Raw genomic sequence first — 23135 nt, 5'->3', positions numbered from 1 at the left:
TTTAAGGAGACAAACAGATTCTGCTCTCTCTCAACCTTTTCTCTTACCAAGGCCACGTATGTAATATGTAAGGATGAGTGTGTCAAGTTAAAATAAAATGCACCCTGGTCCAACATGGGGAATCTGGGACAGAGCCAAGGTCTTGTCCCCGTGCCCAGTGCTTCATTGCCACAGCGCTCTCCCAAGCAGCTGTGATTTCTGTAGTCACAGAGGCCAAGCACATGCGCAGTCTCTGGGGAGAAGAACAGGATGATAAGTGTAGAAGGCATCTGAGGGTCTCTTTTAGAAGTCTCCTCACCAGCTTTGCTGTCTCCAGCTCCAGGTCCTTCAGGGCATTCTCCCTCTGTATTGTCATCTCACTGAGGTCATCCTTCTCCGAGACTTTTCCAATGGACAGGGCAATATCTCTTTCAAGACTGAAAAACAAAGTTACTCAGATGTGGCTCAGTCCTAAGGAAGCTGCCACCAAAATCACACCACCAACATCTTGGGTTGACAGTTGTAATAAAATGTCAACAAAGGGAAGAAACTGAGTGCAAAGATCTGCACCAAAGCCTTTTGAGGGCATCACAGCTCATGTTTCAGGATTTAAACAAGACACTGAGATTTACACCAGGGAAGTAAACCTTCCTCCACTTCTCTCTAATCTATAGACATCACCTGAAGAACTCCACTTCCCTCTAATCTATGGACATCACCTGAAGAACTCCACTTCCCTTTAATTTATGGACATCACTTGAGGGGCTTCTCCTTCACAAATGACAAAGCCTGACCTTTGAATAGATTCCTCTTTCTTTTGAATCTTTCTGAGGAGAATCTGATTGGCCTCATCCAGCCTCTGTAGATCCTTTTCAAGGTCCAAGTTCAGATAGTTGAGATTCTGTTTTATGGCTTCTAAAGTCGGTATTTCTGTTATCTCCTGCCTAAAGGAAAAGCGTCTTTATAACTAAACTCAGATCAGAACATCAGAATCCCAAGAAAACATCCCCGAATTCTCATTCTCCAGTCTCCTGTTGTTTATGTGCCTAATTGGTTCACTGTTTTTCCCATGATCAACCAATCCCTACAGTGTTTCTCATAAAGTAAATGTCTGTCATATCACACTTTAATTCAAAATATTGTAAGTTATACTAGAATGCAAATCTTTTGTGAGCAAAAGAAAAAAACATATTTTTTATATAAATGATTGTACTCTAACTTGTTCACTTCCAAAATTTTTACATGGAGAATATGGAATCTAAGCAACACCTATAAGGCATTTAAAGACAGAAAATGAAAGAAATTAATTAAGTCTTTCGTCAGAAACTTGAATATTTTCTGTTTAGTTTGTCAGAAGCCTAGGCTGGGTGGGAAGAAAGGAAAGCAATGAATCTTTCCCCTAAATCAAGCCAGTGTGCTGGGTGACTGGACAGCTTTTACAGCATGATGAAGGGGAAATGGAACTGAAATTTCTTCTACGATCCTCTCAGGCTTAAGGAATGTACATCCTTCACAATTGTGGTCTGGATTGCTGGAAACTTCTAGAGCAGTCATTTTTCTAGCTCCCTATTGTTGTATTACTTACCCATCATCCAATGGGTTCTGTCCAATGTCTTCCATCTTTGGCTTCCTAGATGTGAATGCAGACATCTGTCATGAAAATGAAGGTCCTACTATCCATCATGTCATCAGCCAGAAAGGAGTTGGCAAAGGTCAGACACTCTTTGGGCAAGGCAGAGTCAAGTTGGAGCCTTCTGTATGCTCTCACTTTTCCAGACTCAGTTTCAATATTCTATACAAACTAAATGTCAGCAAACTAGATCACCGCTTGATTTTGGGATCTCAGAACCAATCACATTGGGTGTAGAAATCTTTTATATTTCTTCTCTTCTGATCCTTTCCCTTTCTTTCTTGCTCTTGCTCTGGTAGGTAAAAATTTAAGGGACATGTGATAGACTCGTGTATGTCTATTGACATACAAAAAGAATTTATTTCTAACTCAGACCCTCAGGAAACAACAAAACAAAACAAAAACCCCAAACAAAATGAAACAAAAAAAGAACAGAGAAATTGGCTGCCTGATTTCTATTAGCCTATTACTTTCCAGCTTTTCAACAAGCTCTGGACAGTAAAGGCTGAGTTGATTAAGCAACATGATACCACTATTGGAAACAAGACAGAGGCATCAAGCTTTGAGGCAGACCCAAAAGCTGGTATTTTATAACCACCACAGCAGCACTAAAGTTCAGATTCTAATTCAGTCTTAGGAAGGCAGAATACCAAAATGCCATTATCTTTCCCATTCTACCTTTTGCTTTACAGCTCTTCATCTTAATACCTTTTGAAGTTCGTCTCCCACCTCTTTCCCTTCCATCATTTCTGCTTCATTTTCCTTTTCTTCCAGAAGTCTCTTTACCCACAAGAAAAACAAAACTGTGCTAATACCTTTTTAAACACAGCTTTCCTTTTTCAACAGAGATTTCTTTTGTTCCAAACAGATTTCCTTTCCAGCTAGATGCTAGGACTGTCACTCAAGGGGTTGCCTTGCTGACTGAGTCTCCACATATAACTGGGCTGGTTACTCTGGCTGGGTGGGGCCGCATGTCATAGTGGGATAGTGACATCGTCTTGTCATCCCAACAGCAAAGTGGGAAAGTCCAGAACTTCAGGGCAGTTCAGGTGTCTTATGAAACAGGAATAGGTCCTATAGAACAAGTTTGGGCACAGCTAAGACATCGTCCGAGGCAGCAACAATCTGCTCTATGGGGAACACATTCACATCCCCAATCTCTAGACCTCGCAGTTGCTTTGACCACTCTCGTTTCTCTTCCATGATCTCTGTGTGACACGTTCACAAGTTCCTGCAGTTAAACTCAAATGTGCGCCTCCATTGAGTTAGCCAAAGGGTATGAGGTAGGAAAGTCAGAAAGAAGGCCAGAAGAATCTGAATGGTGTCTGAGCCTTTGTTCTTACCACATGGGACTTTGGGAGCTATAAAAACTTATCCTCCTGCCCTGCACTGGTCCTCTAGGTCATTGGGAAAGAAGAGTGAGATATTTTGATGGTGGCAGGAATACAAGAAGATGAGAAGGCAAAATAGGATGGTGGGAAAAGAAATGTTAGGTCCAGAGACCCAACTCCACTGCCTACTACTATAGATTACCCCCTTTATTTTTTGAGGTCTTAAATTATTGCAAGAGTAGATGGCATTTAGCATATCCATGTCACCTTGGCAAACATTCTAGGATTCTTCTCCATGCTAAGATAAGGCAGGTTATAGAATTGTAAAAATATCAATAGAGCATAAGCTAGGCATGCTCCTGTAAACAAACTCCCACCTACATTGTACTCCATGAGCTGAATCAAACCTAAGAGAAACAAATGGCAGTAACCTCCACTCCCTGGGAAGGTCTTTGACACCATTTTGTCCAGGAATGTGTCTGTCAAGCAGAGACCTCTTCTGTAACCTCCTCACCCCTTCACCACTCTGCTCACACACTGCTGCATGACCATATTCCCAAATACCAAACCACCAGTCCCAGCAGAATTAAGTCCTTGACTTTGTTCTCCTATTGTGGCATTTTGTATTATTTTCAGTCTGTTTTACATCCTACAGTTAGGCCATAGGATGGCCCCTTGAGTGCATTTTAATCATTCATTTTTCTGTCCCTGCCTAGGTGTGCTCCAGGATTCTGTTCAGACAAAATTCAATATGGCAGGAATATTTTAAGAACAAATGGATGAATAAATGATTTATATGATTCCTATTATCTAAAACAGGAGAACAGGATTCTTTGGCTCCTTCTCCTTCTAACACACCTAAGACAGACTCCCCTGTACAGACAGATTAGTACATGATCATTATTGATAGTGTGCCATGGCAGAATCCTCACTGGACAGCCACATCCTCTAGGCTCCACTGGTTGACAAGCTGTGATGAAAATATTCTTCAAACCAAACTGCATCTTCTTTTCTTTAAGGACACTATACAAATTCTCCCTCTCTATGAAACCTTCCATGAATCATTATTAGTTCATCACCTCAAAGAAATAATATATACTTGGTGTGAAAACATATTTTCCTTTGAAACTAAGAAGCTCAAAGCCACAACTGAAGCTCTAAATGTTTACTGCTGTACTTTATTCTCTCCTTCTCATGTGAGACCTGGGCATCAAATTCAAGTTCTCATGCTTATATCAAGTGCCCTTAACTGTTGAGTCATCTTGAAGGTCTCTCAATTTATTTATATAGTGTGCAAGGGCTAGAAGATGCTTCTTGTCTTTTGTGACAGTTAAGAAGTGTGACAGCTACTACAGTAGTTAATAATGAGGTGAAACTGATTACGCTCCAGAAGATGGGGTGTAGACCTATTTCCTCATGTATCAGTTGTATTTTGTCAACTTCACACAAACTTAGACATACTTAGGAAGAAAGATTCTTAACTGAGAAAATGCTTCTGTCCCAGACTGCATATAGGCAACTCTGTAGGGCATTTTCTTGATTAATGATTGATATGGGGAGGCTCAGCCTATTGTGGATGAGGTCGGTCCTGGGCGGGTGACCCTGGGTTGTATAAAAAAGCAAAGAGAACAAGCTACGAGGAACCAGCCGGTACACAGCATTCCTCTGCAGTTTCTGCTTCAGTTTCTGCCTCCAGGTTTCTGTCTTGAGTTTTCTCCCCGATTTCCCTTCATGATGGACTACAACTATTAGATAAACATTTTCCTTTCCAAGATGCTTTTAGTTATGGTGTTTTATTACAGCAATAAAAACCCTAACTAAGACAAGTCAATAGCTAATTTAGGCAGAAAAAAGAGGGGGGACTTTTATTGATAGAAACAGGAATTTGCAGGTTGGAGAGATAAATTAGTTATTAGCAAAGTGACTGCAGCACACACATGAGGACCAGTGTTCCTAACTCCCACATACATGTAAAAATCAGGGCATGGCTGCATGCACCTGCAATCCCAGTGCCAGGAATATTGATGCCTAGAGCGTGCTGGCTAGCTGGTCTCACTGAACTGGTAAGCTCCATGCTCAGTAACAGACCATGTCTCAAAACATAAGGTGTACAGCAATAATGGAAAACACCTAACAATTAACTCTGGCCTCCGCATGCACACACATTAAACACCCAGGAGGACAACTGCTAGGCTCTATGATAAAGATATAATTGGTTTTTGATACTACCGAGAACTATTTCAAGTGGCTGCACCATTTTATACTTCCATCACTAAATGCATCATCGCTCCATTTCTTCAACATAATTGCTAGCATTTGGTGTTGTTATTAACTGACTTTAGTTACTCTGACAGTTTTACAGTTGCAGAACAGTAGCATCTTAATTTGAATTTCACCAGGGGTAACAATGTTACCCTTATGTCTACACACAAACTCATTGTCAAGCATGATTTGAAGGTATTCTCTCCCATCCTGTAGCTTGGTTTGTTCTTCCATCCTCTTCTGTTTGGTGTGTGTATGTGAGGGGGGTGGGGAGGGAGAGAGAGGGTGAGCCACCATATCTTTTCATGTATGGGTGCAGGCAACAGGTCAATACTGGGTATCTTTGTCACTCACTCTCCACTTTGGCTTTTGAGACAAGGACTCTGACTGAGGTGGAGCTCATGGATTTAGCTAGACTGACTGGCCAGCAAGCTTCAGGGATTCAACTTTCTCTACCTTTCCAGCACTGGGATTTCAGGAGCACATTTCCATGTTTGTGTGGTAAGCAGTTTATCAGCTGAGCCACCTCCCGTCTCTGTCTTTTGATCCTCTAAACAGAGTTCTCACAAAGCAAATTTCTAACAATTTTATATTCAATTTATAGAAATTTTCAATTGTGGATGATGCTTTTGGCATCATCCCTAAAAGTCTTCTTCAAGCCCCTGCTCCTGAAGATTTTTCTCCTACGAGTTTTAGAGTTCTGCATGTCATTAGCTTTAGTAACTCTGCCAGACATTCTACAGGACACAGAGAAAAGAGACTGAGAGACTCTAGGCCTATATGGCTGAAGATGGATGCCCCAAAGTTACAGAAGAACTTTGGATAACTGTCCAAGCAGGCAGCTGTCTCTGTCATTCTAGATTTTTTGGAAGATGCTTACAATGCTCTTCCTGTTTACTTAGGTAATATTATATCCTTTTGAGGTCTTTAATGTAGTTGAAGACTAGATAGTTATGGTTTTCCATATTTTCTTTCATTTTACAAAATACAAATAGACTAGATATTGTAACTGTAATTCTTGCTTGATAACTGTTTGCTTTATGTAATTTTACTATATTGAAGACCTTCCTTTTTAATTAAACAGTAAAGGGGAAATACTGTGGGATAATGCTTTTGTACACTGGTTTAATAAAACGCTGATTGGTCAGTAGTCAGGCAGAAAGTATAGGTGGGATAAGCAGACAAGGAGAATTCTGGGAAGAGGAAGGCTGAGTCAGGAGATGCCAGCTTGTCGTCCAGGGAGTAGCATGCAATGGCACACAGGTAAAGCCATGGAACACACGGCGACATATAGATTAACAGAAATGGACTGAGTTTAAGTATAAGAGCTAGTCAGTAATTAGCCTGAGCTAATGGCCAAGCAGTTTTAATTAATATAAGCCTCTATGTGTTTACTTGGGGGATGCGAGTGGGAGAGATTTGTCCAGACCGCCAGCAGGCTGGGATACAGAAAATCTTCTGGCTACAGCTCTTAACTAGTGTATATGCATAACTAATTGGTAAGATCTATCTAGATCTTTCTGGGGGCACATTTACATATATTTTCACTCATATGTCACCAACAAAGATCAAACCTTTTCAGAATAAACTTGAGTTCTTTTTCTCTGGTTATCTCTACAGTGGATAATCCACAAACAACTCACATAAATGTGCATCAAGTTCTCACTTGACTGTTTTATACAGTTTTCTTTATACCTTGTAAGCAAATAGATACAATGGTGTCATCTGTATCCTTGTGACACAACAGACCTTAAAACATTTTCATCCTTAGATGAGTCTAATCCTAAACCCCTTGGGCATCCACAGGCCCACCTTTACCTAGCTGTGCATTTATAATGTTGCATCGGGCAATGTTGGGCTTCTGTGACTTAGAAAAATAGAATGAAGTCTCCTGTTTTCTCTTTCAAATTATGACTGCTTCTGTGACTTAGAAAAACAGAATGAAGTCTCCTGTTTTCTCTTTCAAATTATGGCTTTGTATTCTCAACTGTTTATCTTACTGAGAACTTCTTCTGTTTTGCCCCAGGAGTCAGGCAGTGGTGGAGTTCTGTGCTAATTTGTGTGGGTCCAGAATGTAGTTTTAACCTTTACATTTGAAGTCCTGTAAGTCAGAAGGGTTTGTGTTGTTATGCTATTTTAGTTCTCCACAAATATCACACTGTGATGGGAAAAATCATTGTGTTGTTAGGAATTAACTCTGTTTTCCAAGTGTGAAGGGGCAATTTTCAATTGTTAGATTACATACTTGAAAAATGACCAAAAAAATGGACTTAATACACATTTCAAAAGATACTGTGTTCCCTAATTCATATGCAAATACGTGAAGAAAAAATATTTTATGGTTTAGCAGAGACTTAATTCATTTGTATCTTATATAGCTTTTCATAACATTAAGACTAAGTTGTCAATCAAAACTAACAGAATTAAATAAAAACTTTTGTATTATTAAGAGAGTTTCCCTGGGGCAATAGTCGAACTACACAATTTTTTATTAACATCTATGTTGTCTGAATGGAAATATAGCAAATGGATTCATACCAAAATCATAGCCTCTAAACCATCATGATAAAATGCCTTTACCATGGTGTCGCTAGTGTCTCAGAGAACACTAAACTCACTGACTCCCAGAATAACTACTAAGATGCTGGGCTCATTCAAGATCAGAAAATGCTACCATTAGAGTCCTGAAGACATCAAAATCTGATCTCTCCTCTGTAATCCACCTATAATAGTGTTTGTTAAGGAAATCTTAGCTGCCAGCCTGCCTTCTCCATTAGCTGAGAAATTTGAACTTGAACTGTCAGCTGGACAATGCTAGGCATAACCTAATAATTCACATGAGGTAAACAAAAGGTCACATGGTCCACTTACAGGATATGGACTGGAATAAGAATGGTGCAAATGTATTTGGAGACAACAGCTACTCTGGTGGGTTCACTTATAAAAAATTGTAAATGGCAAAATAGAACAGATACTTGATCCCATGGCTAGAAATTTTATTGTCTTTCTTATCTTAAAAATACATGTGAACTTTTACACTGAAGAAAATGCACAATCCTTTTCACGTAGTACTGCTAATTATAATTACACACTGACAGAAACTTAAGTGTAGTGAACTGTAGGATAGAGAAATAATTTGTGACACACAGAAGTAGAAATAATTTGTAATGACATTGGATAATGTATTTGGACCTCCTGATCATAATGCTGATCCAAATAGGCAGGGCACAGAAGAATGTATGTGCTTTCATTCAATATACATAAGGAAAAAAAACAGATAAAACTAAACATTGTGGTCCAGGGTAATGTATGTAGGTGATAAGAATGAAGTAGAAATGAGGGGATAATTATAACATTCATAGTGGTTAGTATTCTAGAAAAGAGAGGGGATGAGATCAGAGTAGGAAAGGGAACATGTGGAATATATTTCATTTTCTGGCCTGGGTGTATGAGTGTTGCTTAATAACACTTTCCTCAATGTTATGCATATATTTTGTACTATATTTATACTCAATTTCCTGCTAAAATATTCATCTTAAGCTTAGCATAGTGACCTGTGCTTCTAATCCCAGCTTTCAGAGGCTGGAGGAGGAGAATTCTAAGTTTTACACCAGCTTGAAGTATACAAGACTTCTCCTCTAAACAGAAAAGAAAAAAATGCATATATCTTTTTAAAAAAAAGTTAAATCCTTCAAGAACAACTTGTGCTGATCAAATCTTCTTGGCAGTATTATGATCTTCCATTGGAAATTGGCTGGCTCAGCAGGGGCTGCATTGTTAGAGAAAATGGTCTCTCCTCTCCCAACAGCTCCACAACTAAGGGTGAGGTTGTTTATATAGCTTTCTTCTCTGTGCAGGGATTCTGTCTGGCTTGGGCTTACAAAGGTTTCATACATGCTATCATAACTGCTATGTCTTCGTATATGCAGCTACCCTGCTGTGTTCAGAAGATCATGTTTCTGTGTAGTTTCATCCACTTTTGCCTCTTACACTATGTCCACTTCTCTTCTGTGATCCCTGAGGCCTGGAAGGATGTGGCATGTATGTTCCCTTTGGCACTGAGCAAGAATGCCTGTGTACCATGAGTGTACAGTGAACACAGACATCAGAAAAGAGCATCAGACTCTCCAGAACTGGAGTTACAGTCAGTTGTGAGCCACCATGTTGGTGCTGTAAACCAAGCCTGAGTCCTCTATAAGAGCGATAAGAGCTCTGAACTGCTAAGTCATCCCTGCAACCCTCCTCTCCAAGCCAGGGTTGACTTTCATGATTACTTTGCTGTCAATCATGCTAGGATTCAAACATAATCAAATTAACTCATTCATATTTAACATTGATTTGTATAATGCTTAGTTGTATAGTGCTTGAGGTTTGCTAGTTGAGCATTGTGATTTTGTAATATTTCTCCTATATCTACAGTCCTGTTACATTTAGTTGCCATTACTTTAGTCTCCTTTTCATATGGAATAGTTCTGCCTTCTTTTGTCTTTCAAAACTGAGGGTTTTGAAGAGTATAAGTGAGTTGTGGTTGATGTATTGTGCACCCAATAAACTTATCTGGGGTCAGAGAACAGAACAACCACTAGATAGACACAGAGGCCAGAAAATGGTGGCACACACACCTTTAATCCTATCACTTGGGAGGCAGAGATCCATCTGGATCTCTGTGAGTTCAAGGCCATACTGGAAACAGCCAGGCATAGTGACACACACCTTTAATCCCAGGAAGCGATAGCAGGAAACAGAAAGATATATAAGACGCGAGGAAGCTTCTAGGCTTTTAGCAGCAGTTCAGCTGAGATCCATTCAGGTGAGGACTTAGAAACTTTCAGTCTGAAGATTTGTGGAAACAGGATCCAATGAAGAGTTGTCGTGGTGAGGTTAGCTGTGGTTTGTTCTGCTTCTCTGATCTTTCAGTATTCACCACAATATCTGGCTCTGAGTTTGTTTTTTATTAATAAGACCTTTTAAGATTCCTGTTAGAGTGACTTATCACACAGAATATTCCTCCTAGCATGTAATAAGTGGCTTATATATAATTTTTTCTTAACACCAAGAAAGAAAGAAGAAGAATGACAAGAGAAGGTAGAAAGGAGAGAGAGAGAGAGAGAGAGAGAGAGAGAGAGAGAGAGAGAGAGAGAGAGAAAGAGAGAGAGTCCAAGTGTGCTCTAGGTATGTCTTAGTTAGGGTTTCTATTTCTGTGATAAGTACCATGACAAACAGTAACTTGGAGAAGAAAGGGTTTGTTTCTGCCTATGGTTGTAGTCCATCATGAAGGAAAGTCAGGGTAGGAACTCCAGCAGGCAAATGGAATCAGGAACTGAAGCAGAGGCCATGGAGAAATTCTGCTTACTGACTGGCTCTTCACGGTTTGCTCAGATGGGTATATATACAATACAGACCACCTGCCAAGGTATGGCACCTGGGTTGCTAACCATAATGGGTTGGGCCCTCCCATATTAATCATTGATCAAGAAAAAGGCCCACTGACTTGCCTACAGGTCCGTTTTATAGAAGCATTTTCTCAGTTGAGGGTCCCTCTTCCAAAAATAAACTCTAGTTTGTAATCAAGTTGACACAAATTACTCATAATCTTATTCCATATATGTCAATTTGACACATGAAAAAAAATCAGTTTCTATGTTAATTAAAACTAACTCAAAACTGATCATCCAGACAGTGTTAGTTCTAAACAGAAAGCTGACATGGAAAGAGAGGCCTTGTGAAGGCTGGAGTGCACTCAGAAATTGTCACAAAGCAAGCAGTCCTTTCATGAAGCAACCAGAGGTGGCAGACTGGACAAGCCTTACAAGGACACGAAAATCTGTTATGCCTTGTGAACAAATTCCCTCTCTGTGGCAGGTTACACTCTCCAAAAAATGGCCCCAATAGTGGCTACTCTAGAACCTGCCACTCTGTTATCCAGATGAGGAGTCCAATCCCTTCCCCTTGACTTTGAACAGACTTGTGACTGTGTACATAACTAAACTGCACTGGAAATAATACTGAGTGGTTTCGGAGATCAGATCAGAAATATCTATCAGCTTCAGCCTCATTCTCTTGGGACTCAGGCTTTGAGCAAGTCCGAAAAGACAAAAGAAAGGAAGCAAGCTATCAGGCCCCAGGCCTGACTGAGTATCTCTGCAATAGCCAGGACTGATCCTGCCATCACACAAGACTAGTAGAACGTGAGTCCTCTAATCTCCAGCCAGATAGCTCTGTGGAGAAGAGGGTGGTGTTTCTCTGAGCCCTGCCTAAGTTGTGGCTCTGTCTGCTGGCAGTTGTGTTTGTCTTTAGTTTTTCACTCTTAGGTGTAATTTCTTGCTACACAGCATTAGATCACCAAGATGATGTCTCATATGTACGTGTCACATGAGCAAGAGGCAAAAAACTAGGAGTGAGGTACTCAAGCCATTTCTAATAACAAGCATCCCGTTCAAGGGTTCCATAAGGGAAGGAGGCAGATGTGACACCCCTGGGCCATATCAACAAGAAACAGAAGTCACACCTGAAGGGCTCTTAAAAGACTGTCATTCCAGAATCAAAGCTGGCTACAGAGACCTGCCCTTGTACTTGATGCTAAATGTGACATTTCTCGTCACATCCATTATCTTGTGTTTGTCCTGCTTCTTAGATTTTAGTGTCAGTCTCCCAGGCCACTCTATGTCATTGAAACCTGGCCTCAAAAATGCAAAACATTTAGCAGCAGCTTCCATGATGTCAACCTACAATTAACAAAGGTAGTCACCACCATCATGTTCAATGTCAACCCAACTGCTCAAAGTCCAAGTCCTCAGTCTGTCTCAGGAAAGAAATGTTATCATCTGATAGATTTACCAAATGAGGATTGGGCTTTTTCATCCTTGATTGATAGTAGCCCTTGATTGCCACAGAAAGAGCTCTCAATCTCTTGTAAAATTTATTATCAACTCTTTCTTTTTCTCAAGTCCATCTAGGGAATATTTTGAAGAGTTAATTGCAATTGATAAGCTGTAATTAGGAGCTTATGGTTCCCCTAGAGTTTACAGCCAATAGCTACAGAATCTTATTAGAGAATTTAATTAATGGATTTCCATTTCCATTTTCACTTATTAGGAGAGAAACCAGAACAGTGATGAAGAGCTTTCCACAGAAATGGAAAAAAAGTTAGGTAAATTATCATTTTTAAAGCCTCATTATAAAGAGAAAATACTTTTAATGAAATTTCATTCAGATAAATAAAGAAAGATGCTCCTCTGCTCATTCTTAATTGCTATCCCTATATTTAAAAGAAAGTAAGTCTCAAAGCAATATTCTAGCTTCTCACAAAACCAGTTCATCATAGATTTGGAAAAACATAATCTGGATGATATGGGAAATGTGGGGCAAAGATTGCTTTGGTTAAGAGACAACTTGGAAGTTAGTGACATTAATGCCTGCTTGCTCAAAAATAGGCAATATTTGACAGAATTCTCTTTATTCTGCTATATTAGTGTTACTCTGTGGTGATATTTTATTTGTGCTGAAATGTGGTGATATTTTATTTGTGCTTTGATAAATAAAGCTTGCCTGGAGATCAAGGGGAACCATTTTAAGGCCAACCATTTTAAGTAAACAAAGTCAGGCAGCACACGCCCTTAATCTGATCACTTAGCAGGCAGGGTCTCTGTGTGTTCAAGGCCATACTAGGGAACAGAGCCAAGTTGTGGTGACACATGCCTTTAAACCCAGTACCAACCATAGAGACCTAGAGGTCTGTACAGACAGGCAGTGACAAGGAAGTGAGGTAGCTGGGCTAAGAGGGCAGAAAAGCAAGGCATATAAAGGCATGAGTAGACAGGAAGTAACTCACATTTGGAAGCTGCAGATTTGGTGAGGTAAGGTTGGCTGGTGGCTCTCCCTATTTCCCTGATCTAAGGCTTTCACTCCAAATTTGGCTCCGTGTATTTTATTTAATAAGACCATTTAGAAATTTGTCTACATTACTCAAATATATTCCCACCAATTTTTTCAAAATTATTAAAATACCCCAACTATCCACTAATCAATAGTAAAAATTTTGGTAGGTACTGAGAATAGAACTTAGGTGTTTGTGCCTCTGTGGCAAGCACATTACTGACTATGACATCTCCCCAGTACTCACTTCTACTTTCATGTCATATATACACATGACTTTATGTATCTATATAAAACCCAGAAACCATAAATGAGAGGAAACATGGTATTAGGCTTTCTGAGAGTGGTTTAGTACACATAATATGATTCTTTCCAGCTGCATCCATTCTTCCACAAATTATATAACTTTGTTCATCTTTACGGATTAAAAAAATTCCCATTGCGTGTATGGATCACATTTTCTTTGTCTATTCCTCTGTGATTAGAAACACAGGTTTGTTCTATTACTTAGCTATTGTCAAGTTTCTCTGTGCTATTTTGCCTTAGACTCTTTCAGGTAAATGCCTAGGAATAGTGTAGATAGGTCATATATCAGGTTGATTTTAGCTTATTGAGAAAACCAGACACGAGTTTCCACAGTGGCTTCGCTAGTTTATGTTTCCACCAGCTAGAAGGTTTCACTTCTGTCCATTTCTTCATGAGTTTTGATGTCATTTGTGTTCTTAATGACTGCCATTCTGAGACAGAATTCCAATGAGGTTTCAACTTGCGTATTTTTCTGATGGGTAGTGAGGCTGAACACTTTTTCATGTTACTTGCCCACTTATAATTTATCATTTGAGAACAGTATGCTATTTCATTCATTCATTGATTGGTTGAATTGTTTGATTTCTCAGTTTTTGTAGTTCATTGTATATTTTTTTAGTCCTCTGTTACATGTGTAGTTAGAAATGATTTTCTCCCAATCTATAGACTCTCTCTTTATTCATTAACTGTTTCCTTTCTGTGCAGAAGTTCTTATTTTCATGAGTCCCATTTGTTAATTGTTGGCATGATTTCTCCAGTGAGTGGAATCCTATTCAGAAAGTCCTTGCCTATGACTGTATCTTGTTGTCTTTTCCTATTTTTTTCCTAAAAGTTTTAGAGTTTTTTATTTTTTCCAAAAGTTTTAGTTTTTTTTTTTTTTTTTTTGGTTTTTTAAGACAGGGTTTCTCTGCATAATAGCCTTGGCTATCCTACAACTCACTTTGTGTAGTCCAGGCTGGCCTCAAGAGTTTCAGATCTTATATTAAGATCTTTGGTCCATTGGTAATTGTGTTTTGTCCCTGTAGATAGAGGCCTAGGGGTCTAGACTAATTTTTAGCTATACAAATATCCAGTTTTCCCAGCCTCAGTTCTTTCATCTTTGTAGAAAATCAGGTGATTTTAGATGCGTGGATTTATATCTGGGTCTTTGATTTTATCTCATTGACCTACTTGTATGTTTTTGTGCCTGTACCATGCTGTCTTTGTTACAATGGCTGTGTAATATGACTTGAAATCAGGTATGGGGAGACTACCTCCAGCTTTTTGTGTGTATATGGGGGCACACTTTGGATTGCTTTGGATGAGATCTATTGTGCTTCCATATTAATTTTATATTTTTTATATTTATGTGGAGATAGCATTAAAATTTTGATGGTGACTGCATTGAATATGTAGATTGCTCTTGTTTTAGTATGGCAAATTTTATAATATTAACTTTTCCAAACCATAAACATTGGAGGTCTTTTCATCTCCCATTGTTTTCTTCAGTGTCTTAAAGTTTTCAGCACAGAATTCTTTTACTTCCTAGGTTATTTAAAAAAAACATTTTTTTTGATTAAATGTATCCTGTCCTTTAATGATTTCATCCATGCTATAACATGTAGTCTGATGATTCTCCTATGATCCCCTCTCTTATCTCCCTCCCACATCTGTCTTCCCTCTCCCTCTCTAAAGGTTGCTTTCCAATGTTCATGTCTTTTTCTTTTGTATTGTGACTACTGATGTTAGCAAATGCTGTCTGTGTGATTATGGGTTTGGAACTACCCAATGGAACCTGGTGGTCTTACCTTGGGTGCATAACTTAAGATAATGATATCAGTAGCCAAGAGCTCATCAGAGAGGTATAGGGCCTCATGATCCTCTTCTCCATCCGTGGCTGGCTGTTGACAGGCCCAGTCTTGTAAGGCTCAATGCAGGTAACCAGAGCTGCTGAGAGATCCAGTTTGCTGAAGGTAACATTTCCCAGCTTTCTAGCTCCTAGCTCCTACATTTTTCCTGCTCCCTCTTTCACGATTTTTTCTGAGTCTAAGAGGAGGTGGTACAAAGGCCATTTTAGGTGTGAGCATTCAATAGTCACTTACTCTTTGGAGCAACCTTGAGTCTTTGCATTCACTGCCATTGGCTGTCCTGGCTGAATGCTTCTTTTGAGGCAGCTGCACATGGAATTGTTTACCTGATTTCTTTCTCAGTCATTGGTACAGAGGAAGCTTTCTTTTGTGTGTAGGTTTCTGCCATTTTCCTGAAAGTACTTTTCAAATCTAAGAGTTTTCTGGTAGAGTCTGTAGGATTTCTAGGATATAGGATCATACCACTTGCAAAAAAGGATATTATGACTTCTTCCTTTCCTATTTATATCCATTTTATTTCCTTCTTTTATCTTATTTTTATAGATATGACTTTAAGCCTTGTATTGAATAGCAGTGGAGAAAATGGACACTCTAGTCTTATTTCTGATTATAGTAAATGTACTTTTAGTTTTTCTTCATTTATTATAATGTGGATTGTAAGTTTGTCACATACAGCTTTTATAATATTAAGGGGAAAAAGGAGAGAGAAGATGACAGCAGAGCATGACAGGCCCAGTTTACTAAATTGGTTTTGGGTATTCAGTAAGGGGGAATAAATATGAAGGGGAGAGAAATGGGTTGGCGTAAGGAGTCTGAATGCAATCTTACTTGCTTTCTGATTCCAGTCTCAGCTCTCTAAGTGTGTCTTCCAAAGTTCCCAGATATCTGTCACACCCCTGGGTGGTCCTTTGTAAGTTCCATTACAGGTGCTGGTCACACTACTGGAAAGTCGTTCAATGGCCCAATTGTGAGTGCTGTTCTCACCTCCATGTGGTCCTTTGAGAGGTGTGGTCACAGATACTGAGTCCATCAGTGGGTAAACCTTTACAAGTTGATCCATGCTGGTACCACCCCTGGGTAGTCCTTCAGAATTCTGGTTGTGCATGCTGGCACACCCCTGGGTGGTCCTTCAGAATTCTGATTGTGCATGCTGGCACAGCCCTGGGTGCTCCTTCCCAATACTGAGTGCACTGCTTGGTATCTCTGTCTCTGTTCTCCTGAGGACTCTGCTTCTGACCAGCTTTCCCCTTTGCTGAGTACTGTTGTCATTAATACTCCAGTGACAGAGACATAGAGGCATTCAAAAAATATTTGTTGGATGAATAAGTAGAAAAAGGATGGCCATAGTTCCTTCAGCTAAATTCCACAAGTAAAGCACATTAAAAGGCTGTCCTCAGTCTTATTTAATCTTTGTAATAGTTGTGTCAATCATTCTACTATATTTCACTGATCAGAAACAATAAAATTGACTAAATAAAACTGAGCTCTGTGTGTTTGTGAGTGTGAGTGTGTGTGTGTTTATGTCTATCATGTCATACAGAACAGCTGATATGAGTTCTCTTCTTTTAAAACAGTGATCAGGGTTCTATAAACTTAAAATAAATGTATTTCCACTGAGCAGAGAGATACAGATGGAGTCACCTATCTCCCAGAGATAGTTTTCCCTTCCATCCAACTTAATTTGGAATCCAGAAAACAGATGGCCACAAAGAGAAAGGAAGGAGCCTTTTCCTCCGTTTGTGAACAAGAACATTATTTCCACTGGGTTCAAGCAGAAGCCTTACACTGAAAACTTCTGACTTTCTGTCTCTGTCAAAAAGGGAGCCAGATAAAGCTTGTCCAAGCTGTGCTGAGGTCACTTCTGGTCTCCTTCTCAGGGCCAGATGATCTGAGGCTCTCTATTGGGTTGGACTTTAGTCAGGCTCCATTAAGCCACTTGGTACGATCCTTTCTCACATCTTCTCTGAAAAGAAGCAAATCAGATTATTTCCTTGCCTGATAAAGACAGATGCCAATGTTAATTGCTACTTGAAATGAGAAAGGTGACAGGAAATGATTTTAATTAAGATTTTTGAAGATATACATAATTATCATATTTTTGATTAAGTATCTGGAACCATATTGAATGCCCATACAATCAGTAGTTGTCACAATTTATATTAACATGTCAAGGTAAGTCATAATACTGGGACTAAACAGTAATTAATGATGACAATAAGGAAGGTACTTTTATTAATTGTCAAACTGAAATATGCAACGAACTACGTCCTAGAGTTAGAGAAGTGCTTTATGAGAACTTAACCAGCTTCAAGAACCCAAATGCTAAATATCCTAATTCTCCAAAATGTTTAAAACATCCAATTTCCCATTTTTTATGTTTCCCGTCTTCAAGATATCCTGTTTGCATGCTCCAAGGTACCAAGTAATCATTGGGTTAGAAACAGAGTGTGCTACCTGTGAGCAGTCTAGCCAGGTTTATAATAAGAGATAGAGGGCTTACAAATGATTTGCTGCAGGCCTAGGTAGACTAGCCATGTGGGAGAGCTCTGGATTTGTTTGAGAGACTTGCTTCATTGAATATGGTGGAAGAGTGACCTAGGATGATTCCCAACATCAACTTCAGGCCTCTATCTGCACATGTATAGCCACCCACCCATGCATCCACCCATATATGCAAACATGCACACACATACAAACATGCTTACACACACACACACACACACACACACACACACACACATGCATAACACATACATCAAAAAAGGCAAAAATGCAAAAATAATAATCTGTTGGAAATAGGCAGACCTGGATTCTTTTTGATGAGCTGAGAAAGGATAAAGTTTGTTTTCAGATTTTAATTAAAAATCACATTTTTGCTGGGCGGTGGTGGTGCACGCCTTTAATCCCAGCACTCGGGAGGCAGAGCCAGGCGGATCTCTGTGAGTTCGAGGCCAGCCTGGGCTACCAAGTGAGTTTCAGGAAAGGCGCAAAGCTACACAGAGAAACCCTGTCTCGAAAAACAACAACAACAACAAAAAAAACCAAAAAACAAACAAACAAACAAAAAATCACATTTTTGTTACTCATTCATCTACCTAGTGGACATATAAGTTGCTCTTATGTCTTATTAATTATGAGTAGTGTTGAAATGAACATGGGTCTGCACAAATCTCTAAAGAATCCTGATAGGTCAAATGGTAGTTCTATTTTTATGTTTTGGAGGAATGTTCATATTGTTCTCCACAGAGACCATACAAATTTATATTCCTCCAAAACAGTTCACAAAGGTTCCCTTTTCACATCCTCATTAATATTTATTATCATTTTTATGTAGTAGCCATCTAAACAGATGTGAAGTAATAGCTCATTGTGGTTTGGACATGAATTTATTTGATGTTTAGCAATGTTAAGATCATCAGACAGAGATGTTGAGCTTTGTGTATCTTTAAAAAAATCTACTTAGCAATTCCCTTGCCTATTTATAATTAGATTCTTATCTATTTGCTATTAAGTAGTAGGATTTACTTATTTTTTTATGTTAACTCTTCATCAGAAGTTTTATAAGTTCTTTTATCCCATCATATTAGTTACCTCTTCATGGGCTTTTTTTTTTCTTGAGGGTTTTTATATATGAGGATATTGTGTTTGCCTCATTTCCACCCACTCGAACGCCTATGCCCCACTAATCAACCTCTTTCAAGTTTATGACCTTGTCTCTCCATTTATTTTTGTTACACACACACACACACACACACACACACACACACACACACACACACCTGGGTCCAATTAGTGTTATCCTTATTTGCACATGCATACAGCTGACCACTTAGAGTTAGGGTCTTGACCTTAAAATAAGTGCCACTACTACACCATTGAAGATTCTCACCTTGCAGGCTCTGTCACTGTTGTCATTCAGTCCTTATGATTGGGTAGGGCTATTGCTAACCTTTTACTCCCTTGTTGGTTTGTGTAGAACTTCCTGAATCTCTGTCAGAGAGAGGGCTTCCAAGTCCTGTGACTGAATTGTGTGGTGTCTTCAACAATAGGGTCTTATCTTGATGTTCTGGCATAGTTGCCTCTTCATTTGGGTGACGATTTTGTTGTTGTACAGAAGCATTTCTAGTTTGGTGGCATTCTGCTTATCCCATTGCTTTTGTTGCCTCTGATTTTGGTGTCATTCTCAGGAAATGATGATCCAGAACAATGTTATGTCAATTTTACTTTGTTCTTTTAGGAATTTTTTTCTTGTCCAGAGAAGTGTCTTAAGTTCCTTATCCATTCTGTGTTTTCAACTTTCATATTTCAAGTATGGTTTAAGATGAGGGCCAGATTTCATTCTTTCACATGTGGATAACTAACTGTTCCTATACTATTTTTCTGAAGAAACTATCCTTTTCCAATCGTGTGTGTGTGTGCGTGTGTGTGTGTGTGTGCGTGTGCGTGTGCGTGTGCGTGTGCGTGTGCGTGAGTGTGTGTGTGTGTGTGTGTGTTCTTTGGACTTCGTGAAAGATGATTGGTGTTGTAGAGCACTATTCCTAACAAACCAGTCTCTGACTTCATCAGATTAGCTATGCCTGTTTGCAAGAGGATATCCTGATCTGGCTTGATAGCAGTTGGTGTTCTGTCATAGAAAGAGGAGCAGGGAGAGTTACTGGACTCACCTGAGATTCTAGCAGCTCAACCCAGCTGTTTGTATGCAGTTACACACTAAATTCATGTGGCCTCGGGGCCTCAGGAGATGCTAAGGTATATAGGTGGGGGAAGGTTGAGTAGGAGGCTCCAACTACGTGACTGGGTGAAGACTTTCCTGGCATAGCTGCTTTGAGGTCACCTATGTCCTATAAGCAAACTTTCACCTGTGGTCTCTGAATAAGCTCAGTGTTTATGGTTCCCCAGGTTGAAGTTTGAATGTATACTTTGGTTTGTCCTTGGACCTTTGTAATGAGAATGTAGACACTGTTTACATCTCCCTAGGGAAGGAATTCTCACAGCAATGGGACTGCTATGTGCACGGATTTATTTTTGGGTTCTCTACATTATTTATGTGGGTCTGTACATTTGCTTTCATGCAAAGATCATACTCTTTGGTTACCCTAATTTTATAACATATCTAAATTAAGAAGAATGATGCAGTTTTTCTCTTGTTCAAGGTTATTTTGGCTATTAACTGTTGTCCCTAGTTTCCTAAAATAATATTACAGGGTTGTTTTTCCTAAGTCTCTAAAGTTATTGGTATTTTGATAGAAATTGCCTTAAATCCTTACATAGTTATTTGGAAAAAAATTAAATATTAATTCATCTAATGCATAGAAATTTCATTTATAAGAGGAAATTTCATTTCTAAGTTTATACAAACAAAGTAAACTCTCAGATTAGCTCCCATTGTGTTCTGTGAACCACACTATTGGCTGTTTAAACTGCTCCACCATGCTTGGCACCGCTTTTTCTGCCACAGAGGGAACTGAACTGTGTTCTCTGTGAGCAGTTCTTCCTTGTTCTCAGTTACTAGGATTGTCCTTGGCTGGGTATGGAGTCTAGGGAGGCTGAACTCAAAGAAGATCAAAACAACAGTGATCAAATCCGAAGAGTGTGGAAAAATCTCTGGAATGCTAATGTTCGTTGGTTGTCTCTGGGGGCATATTTTTATTTTGAATATTTGTGCTTTCCTGAATTTGCTGTTTGAAGAAACAAATAGTCAAAAAAAAAAAACTTTAAGAAGTTTCTTAATATAACCAAAGGAAAAAAATACTCAGATTAATGGATCCTTATACTGGTAGTGTTCTCCAAAATGTCTGGGATAGAAAGTGTTACTAGTTAGGGCTCTTGTCTTGTTTGGGGTTTTCTTTCTCTGCCAATTAAAGAATCAACAGGCAGGGAAAAATTCTTAGCCACAGCAGGCAGCAACAGGTAAAAAGCTTATTAAAGGCAAGCACACACAGACACAGACCACACACACACACACACACACACACACACACACACACACACACACACACACACACATGCATATGGATGCACACACAACACAGAGAGACAGAAACAGAGACACACACACAGGAGAGAGAGAGAGAGAGGAGAGAGAGAGAGAGAGAGAGAGAGAGAGAGAGAGAGAGAGAGAGTACTTGCAGAGCAAAAAGGGACAAGTCCATTTCCCTCAGTAACTCTAGGGATTTTATATGTTTTTGGTGGCCTGGGATGGGTCCCCTCCCCTCATTTTTGGTTGATGAGCATTTAAAAAGAAGACAGGAAAGCCGATAGTCTCACAGATTTAGGTAAGTAGAACCTGTAGCCTTGAACATACTTGACTAGCCTGGATTGGTCAGCCAGAAGCGACTGGCACTGGTGGGAAAAGCAGCCTTCCAGGTGTTATCTTAGGTCAGGACAATAAGGGAGTCGAAAGTCTATGATCACTTTCTCTCTCTGTCTGCCTTCCAGGGATCTGTGTAGCTCTTAGGCCCTTGAAAGTGCTCCACCCTAGACACAGAACCGCCAGACAGGGGATCACCTGTATCCCTGGAAAGGGGCTAAAATGTTTCCATCTCAACATCTCACAGTAAGATTGCGCCAGTTCCTCTCATTGTAGTGACATGCCCAATAATGTTGTAATAATAATTCAGCATAGTAGGACAATCATCTACAGGCAGAGGTACACCCAGTGAATACAGGCATCTGTCCTCCTGATAGTTAATATTTTCATCATTAGAAATTAATTATTAGCTTTCTGTATTCGACTTAAGGTAATGGATTTTGTTTTTCAGATTCCAACTGAGAACAATCTACCCTCAAAGTCACCTTATTCCAAATCCTATTTCAGTCTGGCTAATGTGTTTGTCCTCACATGTCCTGGAGAGGACACAGGCTCTGCTGCTCATTTGCTACAGAGGAGTAGTCTGAATACTAGTTAGCAACCAATTATTGGAGCTGTTACAGAGGATCAAGTATTTTATTGAAACCATGTCAGGAAATAGAAAAGTTTAATTAGACGGGGTTGCAGACCCCTCTTCATCTAGTATTCATTCAAAGACCATCTTAGAGCATTTTAAATTTAATCCCCTAGTGTAACTGGAGAGAAAAAGCTTCAAGATAAATCATGATTGTTCATCAAATCACTCAAGAAGGGATCATAACTGATGCAAAGGGCCAGCTAACCTGCAGGTCTTATCTTAGCAACATGCTGCTGCTGATGGGAGAGAATGGGCAATGTCCCCTGTCTCACTGGATAACTAGTGGCAAACCCCATGTTTCCTTCCATTCTTCCTTGTCATTCTAACTACTCTTGTAACACTATTTTTGTAGTGTAAATAATTTATATATAAACACACAAATAATTATGGTGTTAGACATGCTATAGATGTGTTATAGATAGATATAACTAACTCATTGCTATTTTCTCTATTGTCAGTAGCCTTGTAAGCACACAGGAAAACATTATACTGCATACAAAAAGCTGTTTAATCTATTTAGTAAAAGTCTTAAAAGACAATCTTTATAGGGACAGTGTTAGAATTCCTAACTTTCAAATCTCCTTTCTTCAACAGATCAAATACGTGTGGTCTTGACCTTTGAGAATTGAGATAGGCGCCTTAGAAAATAGAGGTGGTAAGTCTGATCTTTTCAACATCTTCAGTTTTATGAGGAGTGGGGAATGGGAGATGAGTCCCATAGGCCCGGACTTTCATCTTCTCTCCTTCTGGAGCCTCTGCTTTCAATGAATGGGAACATGGGAAATGCTGAGGTACCACAGTCCTAGGGTTCTGGACTGTATCCCTGGGAAAGATGACAGATGTTGCCGACCTTCTGGGAACCCTGGCTCACTCTTTGGTCCATTGCAATCATGGCATCAGAGTGACAGAAGAGGAACCTGGCTGGATAGGTGAGCCTGGAGCAGTGCCCTTTATTTGC

The 23135-nt window shown here is 39.5% G+C and overlaps 1 protein-coding gene across 5 annotated transcripts in view; it reads right to left on the bottom strand.

Moving 5' to 3' along the window:
• The window catches only part of LOC128102210 (transmembrane and coiled-coil domain-containing protein 5B), a 69201-nt gene that overhangs the window by 8728 nt on the left and 37338 nt on the right, over positions 1-23135 (bottom strand). For 4 of the 5 annotated variants that reach the window (XM_052725788.1, XM_052725786.1, XM_052725784.1 and 1 more), the window contains exons 2-4: positions 1565-1901; positions 774-923; positions 299-416 (exon numbers count right to left, since the gene is read on the bottom strand). In XM_052725788.1, the coding sequence (XP_052581748.1) occupies positions 299-416; positions 774-923; positions 1565-1629 (333 nt within the window). In that variant the 5' untranslated portion in view covers positions 1630-1901. The remainder of the gene's footprint in view (positions 1-298; positions 417-773; positions 924-1564; positions 1902-23135) is intronic. The other variant, XM_052725785.1, reaches the window with a different exon arrangement.

This window comes from Peromyscus californicus, unplaced genomic scaffold (genome assembly GCF_007827085.1).
Source record: "Peromyscus californicus insignis strain IS unplaced genomic scaffold, ASM782708v3 Scaffold_7__1_contigs__length_154581171, whole genome shotgun sequence".
Lineage (NCBI taxonomy): Eukaryota > Metazoa > Chordata > Mammalia > Rodentia > Cricetidae > Peromyscus > Peromyscus californicus.
This window is presented reverse-complemented; position numbering and strand designations above follow the sequence as displayed.